This window comes from Denticeps clupeoides, chromosome 1 (assembly GCF_900700375.1).
Source record: "Denticeps clupeoides chromosome 1, fDenClu1.1, whole genome shotgun sequence".
Classification (NCBI taxonomy): Eukaryota; Metazoa; Chordata; class Actinopteri; order Clupeiformes; family Denticipitidae; genus Denticeps; species Denticeps clupeoides.
Window position 1 is genome coordinate 3,076,860 of NC_041707.1, and position 9,063 is coordinate 3,085,922.

At 42.1% G+C, this 9,063-nt stretch overlaps 1 long non-coding RNA gene and 2 gene segments (V, D, J or C); all 3 read left to right on the forward strand.

The window, feature by feature from the left end:
* Window positions 1-603: 603 nt before the first annotated feature.
* Window positions 604-1,018, forward strand: LOC114792670 (uncharacterized). The gene is made up of 2 exons (XR_003750144.1): window positions 604-648; window positions 802-1,018. It is a non-coding gene; the product is annotated as an uncharacterized LOC114792670 (long non-coding RNA).
* Window positions 1,019-3,773: 2,755 nt separating this feature from the next.
* LOC114797764 (immunoglobulin kappa variable 1-39-like) lies at window positions 3,774-6,036 on the forward strand. The segment is given in 4 exon segments: window positions 3,774-3,826; window positions 5,245-5,307; window positions 5,438-5,621; window positions 5,742-6,036. Coding segments are annotated over 4 exon segments (315 nt in total).
* LOC114792561 (immunoglobulin lambda constant 2-like) lies at window positions 5,863-7,012 on the forward strand. The segment is given in 3 exon segments: window positions 5,863-5,866; window positions 5,980-6,048; window positions 6,554-7,012. Coding segments are annotated over 3 exon segments (402 nt in total).
* The last annotated feature ends 2,051 nt before the right edge of the window (window positions 7,013-9,063 follow it).

The window sequence follows — 9,063 nt, forward strand, 5'->3', positions numbered from 1 at the left end:
TGGAGCAGATGGAGACAGGAGTACCTTCAAAACATTATGACCAGACAAAAATGGAACACACCTAAAAGGAACATGCAAATAGGTGACATAGTAATGGACAAAGATGACATGCAACCTCGATCCCAATGGAAGCTTGGCCGAATCTTGGACACTGTAGAAGATACAGATGGACTTGTCAGAAAGGTTAAAATAGCCTTTGCTGACAGAAATCTTACCAAAGGAGGTCAGCGTGTGAATAAAATGTCAGTGGTAGAACGTCCAGTTCATAAGTTAGTTCTGCTGCTGGAAGATAGTGGAATGTAAATTCCTGATGATTGAGTGTATGGACATTTCTCAAGTTACAGTGTTAAGATGTTTACTATGTTAAGTGTTAAGTTTTTTTTTATAAATTATTTGTGTTTCATATGTTCAACAGAAAATAATTTGATGGGAGTGTAAAGACCAAAAACGTAAGATTTACATGAATGTAATGTTACCCGCTCTTATTTTGATAACCCCTTTGTAAGCGGAAGTACGGTAACGGAACTGAGCTTGAGGTAAGACAGAAGACGCGAGGGAAAGCAGGAGAGGCTCAGTGGGAACGCAGAGAAAAGGACAACCGAAAAAGTTGAAAGCAATAAATCTAGCATCAGTTGATAAGGGAACAAGGTTTGTAACGATGACTAAAGTATATTTGAGCAACTTGTAATGTTTGTGAGAAAAGACGTGATTTGTTATGTTAAGGGAAAGAAATATGCTAACGTAAGGTGCTGTGCATGACGGTGCATGTGATTGTAATTATTGTTATCTGCTCTTGCTTAGCTCTTACGTTGGTTGATGACACGGACGGCTTCAATAAATCATCATTTGACCATCAGTTCTGGCCTTCTCAATATTGACTGACTGCTACAATCTCCAACATCTACACAGCAGCACCTCCACCAAGTCATCGTCACACTCGTCCTCTTCTACTCAACTCATGTGTGGACCATCTTTCTGTCTGTCTTTTCATTAATAAAGCATTTTTATCCACTTCAAACTGTTTAAAACACATCATTTTCATATTATGTCTGTGGGATAATGAGGGTTTCCAGAGGTGTAAAGTTCAGGGTTAGAAATAAAAAAAACTTCACCAGAGACGTTAGTATTTAACCAAAAAATTCTGCAGAGAGAATCAGGACAAAATGTCTGTTTTTAACTTTCTGAACCTGAAATCTTCATCGCTTCATGCTTCAATAGTGTGGTGAAATTTAACAATAAAATTAGTTTTTAGTGAATAATGCATAAAGTCTAAGTCAGCGTTATTGTCAATTCTGCCACATGTACAGGACATACAGAGAATTGAAATTGCGTTACTCTCAGACCCATACAAGTAACATTAAATACAACAATAAGCAAATGTATAAAAATAAGCAAATGTGTAAAATTTAAAAACACAATATACAAATAAGGGCACATGGTGTAGAGTGCAAACCACGTAAACAATGTGAACAATGTAGTGCAACAGAGCTTAAAAGTGACAGAGTGTAAAAGTGACAACGTGAGGTAGTTGGCAGACCAATGCTGCACAGAGTGACTGGTGCAGGTCAGTTTGTGTGTGTGTGTGTGTGTGTGTGTGTGTGTGTGTGTTAGAATTCAGAAAGTTTGTGGAGCAGAAGAGGGGAGTGAGGGGAGTGGGGGCAGAGCCAGGAGAGAGTTGAACTTCCTGACAGCCTGATGGGTGAAGCTGTCCTTTAGTCTGCTGGTCCTGGCCTGGAGACTCCGCAGTCTCCTCCCTGATGGCAGCAGGCTGAAGAAAGTTCAGGAGAGAAGAAAGATCACAGTAATTTGAAAATGATTAACAGTGAGTGGGTGGGGTTTACTGCTATTTACAGTGAATGATTATTCTTATGCTTGGTTTCATCTTAACATTAAACCTTTAAGTATCTTCATTATGCAAACAACCAATTATAACAATACAATAAAATAACTCAATGTTAATGATTAACCTTTTATTGTTGAAGCTCCAGTCCATGAGGGCTTAAGTTGGCTGTTAATTCAATGAATTCATGATCAATATAATCACTAAATGGTGAAGTTGAACTCAGTTTCAGTTTCTCATCATCTTTCCTGCCTCAGTGTGTGACTCTTCATCATTTGAATATTTACAGGAACTGAGAGAAATAATTTTAACCTGTTTGTGCCGTCAAGCAGTCAGTATGCAAAACCCTCCATGTTTCTCAGGAGAGGAGAAAAAAGACACATCTGGGGACAGATCACACAAATTTAACCTAACTTACCCTGATCTAGTAACCATGGTAACTAGGGTTAGAGAGGGATTCAAGATAAAATCATTACAGCCGATCAGTTTATAGGTTCTAATAATATTCACTGAGCCCCACTTGTGTTTCATGTAGATAAACTTATTGCTTTTGCTGAACCAATGGAACTTCAACAGGCCTCACTTGTTCACTAAGGAGTTAATGATGGACACTGAAGATGTGTTGTGGTTTGATGATTAAATGCTGGTTACTCTGGTCCATCATCCTGCAGTTAAATGAGCAACAAACACCAGAACGCCGAATTCCCACTGTTTTATCCACTAAGGGATGTCACATCCCATCTAGGGGTCGGATACGGTGAGGAAAGTGTGTGACAGGTTGGTGATGGACTTAACCATTATGTGCCAAACTAACATGAACAAAGGCCAACAGGAGGAGTGTAAGAGACAAATGTGCTATTTAGTTTAGTAAGCTTTGTTAAGCATTTGTGTGATAAGACAAGATGGCACAGAGATGACAGTACAAATGAGGAATAGTCTTTAAAAACAGAATTTTTTGACCGGATCATTTATGCCATACAGGTACAAATGTTACATTTTTACTTTTCAATTTTTTGTATATGAGAGAAGCTCATGTTATGGATTACTTTGCGGTCAGAGGAGAATAAACAACCGTAAAAGACGGCTGGATTGGACTCATTTGAATTTAAGGACAAAAAAAGGTTTGTTTAGCTATTTACAGGGCATTAAAAAAAGCCATGAAGCAAAAGGTGATTGGTCAGGGCGGCCACACAGCCAACCACGTCCGTGGGCGGTGCCTCAACTCCGCCAATCCCGGTAGGATGCGTTTTGCATGTGACAGTCCTGCAGACAGTAACAAAAGAAAAGAAACGGAACCACCTCGCACGTTGTGGGACGTAACAAGACGGTACTTGTGTGTTGATCCTCTTGCTGACCAGAGGGAGTCCCATCATCAGCCCCATGACAAGAGTTGTGAGCTTAGTACCTCCCCCTACTGCTCAGCTGCTGAATCTACATCAGATCAGCTCCTTCCTGAGCATCATTACAGGAACTCTCACCTCCTGCTAAATGGTCATGAGACATGACTGCAATATCCAGAGGTGGGTAGTAATGACTTACATTTACTTGAGTAACTTCTTGAAAACTTTTTGAAAATGAACTTCTAAGTGTAGGTTTACAACGGCATATTTTTACATTTGAGTACATTTGTGAATTAGAAACTTGACTCTTCGCTACATTGAGCAACACCTGTCTCGATTTTTAAAAAACAATTATTTGCTTTATTTTTTACCAGAAAGATGCCACCAGTAGATCTGACATGTTTTACCATTCAGACGTAGAAGCAAAAATCACATGACACAGTTACACCTATCAAATGTAGCCATGCAGTCACATGACCACACAAACTGGGACACACATTGGGCTACTCAATGCAGCCTTCCTACAGAACAGTGAGGAGAGAGGTGGGACGAGGAGGAGAGCGGCCTGTAGATGTGAACGGTGCATTCACGGAAATGACGTCATCAACACCATTCACCACAATGTTTGGCGCAGACAGGAAGTCAGGTCAGCATTGTGTCCACATGCAATGTGTTATGGTCTGTGTTATGCTGGGTAGCCGCAAGAGGGCGCTAATGATTCATGTATGCTAGTACAGTAGAGGATGTTCTGCAGGAACCGTGTGATTAGAGAAGGTTCTGCAGGAGCCGTGTGTGTAGAGAAGGTTTTGCAAGAGTGGTTTGTTCATGGGAGGTTCTGCAGGAGTAGTATGTTTAAAGAAGGTTCTGCAGGAGTGGTGTGTTTAGATAAGGTTCTGCAGGAATGGTGCGTTTAGAGAAGGTTCTGCAGGAACCGTGTGTTTAGAGAAGGTTCTGCAGGAGCTGTGTGTGTAGAGAAGGTTCTGCAGGAGTGGTTTGTTTAGATAAGGTTCTGCAGGAATGGTGCGTTTAGAGAAGGTTCTGCAGGAACCGTGTGTTTCGAGAAGGTTCTGCAGAAACCGTGTGTGTAGAGAATTTTCTGCATGAGTGGTGTGTTTAGAAGAGGTTCTGCAGGAGTGGTGTGTGCAGGAGTGGTGTTTTTAGAGGAGGTTCTGCAGGAAAGGTGCGTCACGGTAATTACTGACTGTACAGGTGTACCCATTGCACATATGTTGATTTTAATTGTACATTTGTAGATATATACATATACATATTTATTATATTTTTTGCTGCTATTACCTCTGTTTCTATCTACTTTCTGCCGTGACAAATGCAATTTCCCACTTGTGGACTAATAAAGGTTGATCTTATCTTATCTTATCTTATCTTATCTTATCTTAGAGAAGGTGATGCAGGGGTAGTGTGTTTAGAGGAGGTTCTGCAGAAGTGGTGTGTCTAGAGGATATTCTGCAGGAATGGTGTGTTTAGAGGAGGTTCAGCAGGAGTGGAGCGTGTAGAGGAGGTTCTGCAGGAGTGGTGCGTGTAGAGGAGGTTCTGCATGAGTGGTGCGTGTAGAGGAGGTTCTGCATGAGTGGTGCGTGTAGAGAAGGTTCTGCATGAGTGGTGTGTTTAGATGAGGTTTTGCAGGAGTGGTGCGTGTAGAGAAGGTTCTGCAGGAGTGGTGTGTTTAGAGGAGGTTTTGCAGGAGTGGTGTGTGTAGAGAAGGTTCTGCAGGAGTGGAGCGTGTAGAGGAGGTTCTGCAGGCGTGGTGTGTTTAGAGGAGGTTTTGCAGGAGTGGTGCGTGTAGAGAAGGTTCTGCAGGAGTGGTGCGTGTAGAGGAGGTTCTGCAGGAGTGGTGTGTGTAGAGGAGGTTCTGCAGGAGGGGTGTGTTTAGAGAAGGTTCTGCAGGAGGGGTGCGTGTAGAAGAGGTTCTGCAGGAGTGGAGCATGTAGAGGAGGTTCTACAGGAGGGGTGTGTTTAGAGGAGGTGCTACTGGAGTGTTGTGGGTTTTTATAAGGAACAGTCTGTTCATTTCAGTTGAACCTTTTCTCTCGTCTCTGATTCCAGCTGAAGTGAACATCATGATCTTCAACACGGCGTCTTTCGCTGCACTAATCTTCACCATGTCTGGTAAGAACATCTCATCACACAACATCTGATGGTTTTCATAACAGGAATCCTGTACTTTACATTTTATGCAGGGATATTTAATGGATGTAAAAATAAATGTTTCGTATTGAAGGTTTGTTTTTCTTGTCAGGTCTTCAGGCTTATCAACTGATCCAGCCGAAAAGCCAAAATGCTCAGTTGGGGGAAAACATCCAGCTTCACTGTCGTGAGGAGGGCAGTGACTTTTCATACATACCCTGGTACCAACAGAAACCTGGATCAGCTCCTACATTCTTGCTTGTTGGCAGCACCAGAGCCAGTGGTTTACCCAGCAGGTTCTCTTACTCTAAAAATGGTTATGATGAGTATCTCAAAATCGATGGAGTGACGGCTGATGATGAGGCGGTCTACTACTGTGCCTGTCCTAACTGCCCTACATCTGGCTTGTACCACAGTGCTCCAGTCTACTGAGGTGCTGCTACAAAAACCTCCTGATCCTCTGAAGTGGACTAAACGTGGACTAAACCCAGTCTAACCGAGTCCAGTCTCTGAGAGCGGCCCAGTGTGAGGTGGGTGATGAGTTGGACTTGACTTCCTGCAGGGATCGTGAGATTTTCCTCCTGTTTTGTCTGTTGGATTCCTGACCTCATGAGCACTGAAGTGTGGAGCCTCAGCATGAAGTCTGGGCTGCAGCTCGCAGCTTTTTGTACGACCGTATAACACTGTGGCACACGTTCGGTGGAGGAACTCAGCTCTATATTGGTGAATACTTTTCATATGTTCATTATACAAGTTAAAGAGATTTACATGGTTTCGAAAAACATTTTCTTGAATTTTAATGTACTTATCAGTAAAATTATTATTTGCAATAAATATGTCCAGGTGACAACAAAATTTCTAATTGAGTTTTTCTCAATTATTTCATTTTTTAAATGAATAGAATTGTTTATCCCCTGAAAAATATGACATTTTTTATTAAATATATTAAACTCTAAGAAACACTCGGATAAACTTTTACATTACAGTTACAGCTATCCCAATTTGAACTGTCTTCAAAATATCTTTACTTACATTTTGGGAATTAAATGCAATTTTAGTCATAACTGCTTTTTTTAGCAAATTAATATACATCATGAATTCATAATAGATAAATATGGATATTTTTTTTTTAACAATGTTGTAGAGTGTGAATTGTCTTGTTTGTCCTCTGTTTGTCTGTTTGAATCGCCTGTTTATTAGAAGTAATTGTCTTGTGTCTCTTCTCCAGCTCGTCCTCCCTCTCCCCCCCAGCTGGATCTGTTAGTCCCGTCCCAGCCCCTCCTCTCTGGGGACAGGGTGACTGTGGCGTGTATGGCCCAGGGCTTCCACCCTGACGGTGCCGCCTTCTCCTGGTTGGAGGATGAGAAGGAGGTGGCGAGCGCTGACTTCCAGACGGCCGAGTCCCAGCGCCAGCCTGACGGCACGTTCTCCCAGAGCAGCGTCCTGACTCTTCCCCCAGAAGGCTGGAGATCTGGACACACCTACACCTGTCAGATCAAACACTCCGCCCTCCAGCAGCCACTCAGCAAGAGTGTGACACAGGGACAGTGCAGCTAGAGAGAACATCTCCAACATCTACACAGCAGCACCTCCACCAAGTCATCGTCACACTCGTCCTCTTCTACTCAACTCATGTGTGGACCATCTTTCTGTCTGTCTTTTCATTAATAAAACGCGTTCATTTTAATTGTGGTTAAGGCTCAATCATTTTACATGCCGTTGAAAAAAAAACATTACATATAACATATTCAGTAGAATTGATGTCCTCATTCTGGCCTAACGGGTAAGGAAGCTGAGGTCCCCTTGATGAAGGTACCATCCCCACACACTGCTCCCCGGGCACCTGTCATGGCTGCCCAATGCTCACCAAGGGTGATGGTTAAAAGCAGAGGACACATTTCACCATGTCACCGTGTGCTGTGCTGCAGTGATTTTCACAATCACTTTCAATACTTAGTTAGAGATATAATAGAGATCATTGGCATGGACAATCTTAGAAATAATGGACTTCCTATATTCATGAGTCCTGTTAACCCCATGTTAACAGTAACGCCCACTGCTGTTCTTCCTACCCTGGAAGCGGGTCCGTCTCTGAATTACCCCTTACCCATGATCACTTCCATTTTTTATTTCCATGTGATTGTCCTAGTTGTCCCTTGTGTCCGGAGAGGGTCTAATGCCACTCTAAAACAGGTTCTTTTTCTAGACCATTTCTAGACCATAAACATTACTGTCATTTACTCTTTATTGTCTCTTTTTTGTCATGGTCCATCAAGAAAACTTGTTAATGGAACGATTTAAAATAAATTCCTTTGCAAGCTTCTAAAATCTCTTGTAATGTCATTTGTTTTAAAAAATGTAAAGATTTAAGGTGACATGAAGATTCCTGTCATCTTGTTCGCCCGTTCATAATTTGAATACAACAACCGAGAAAATTATTTTTAACCTGTTTGCGCTGTCAGGCAGACCGTATGCAAAATGTGTGACGGTCAGAAGTTCTCAGCAGGAGGAGCCACCAGGCTGCAACACCAGCGATTTCTGGAGATTTCACTGATAAAGTAGGATCTGCACGTCTGCACATTTCATTCAGGTTTCTATTTCAGGAATTTAAATTAATATATTTATTAAAAATAAATATAAAACAAAGATCTGAATGGGAAATGCTTTGGAGGATGAAATGAAATAAAAATTGAAGCATGGCGACTTTCATAACCATTAAAAATAGACGTCTGACTCATCTGTTAAACCTAATTTCCCCACCCACAGGATGAATGTGTGACCATCTCCCTTCACCTGGAGATGCAGTCATTTCCACACATCTGGAGGGCTGAAGGTGTCACATCTGTTACTGCATGGTGCCGGATCACTTCCGCCGCTTTAAATAGTTTTAGATTCACTCGTCAGTCGTCCGCGTCAGTAAAGTCTAGGCATGCACCGAAACTTCGGCATCAGCCGATACCAGCTTCTTCAACCACCAGCAGCCAATCAGCAAAATAACCGAGAAAGAACACTGGGACAATAATCCCTAACAGGCATACATATTTATGTTTGTGTTCATGAATCATATTTTATTGATTTATAGTTGAATTTCTATATTTGCTTTTGTTCATACAAGAAACAAGAAAATAAATCAATATCAGTATTATTTTACATCGACTCAGAATCAGTGCCCCGTGACCTCTTATAAATAAGTTTATAAAAGTTCTCCACTTCCATATCCGGCCACTGCCACCTCCATTAGCATCGAAACAAACAGCACAACTCAGAGATCAATAAATAGATTTTTAATCTTTCTCCATACAGTATTACAATATCTACAAACATGAGACCGGACACGCCTGGCATCTTCGAACTTGCGATAACCACACAAGAAAAGAAAAGAAAAAACGAGAGTGAAAAGTCCTTCGTGTGGCAGTGAATTCGCATCGGCCGCGCAGGGACCAGGGCGCCACAGCAGGCCGCAGAGGGCGGGGCTACGCATGCCGGGCCCCCATGCCTGTGATATGTCTGTGATGGTCTTTCATCGCTCAGAGGAAACTCCGACACCGGTAATAATTCTCTGAGGGCTGGAGACTGAATTCCTTTATTATTTGCTCACTGCACGCTTTAGTAGGAACACACCGTACCTGACGTCCGTGGCTAATTTATTGTTTCTAATTAGAGGTTCTAACGGGACCAAGGGTCCGTTCCAGACCATCTGACCACGGCAGTGACATGGTTGTGTTGACATTTAGACAA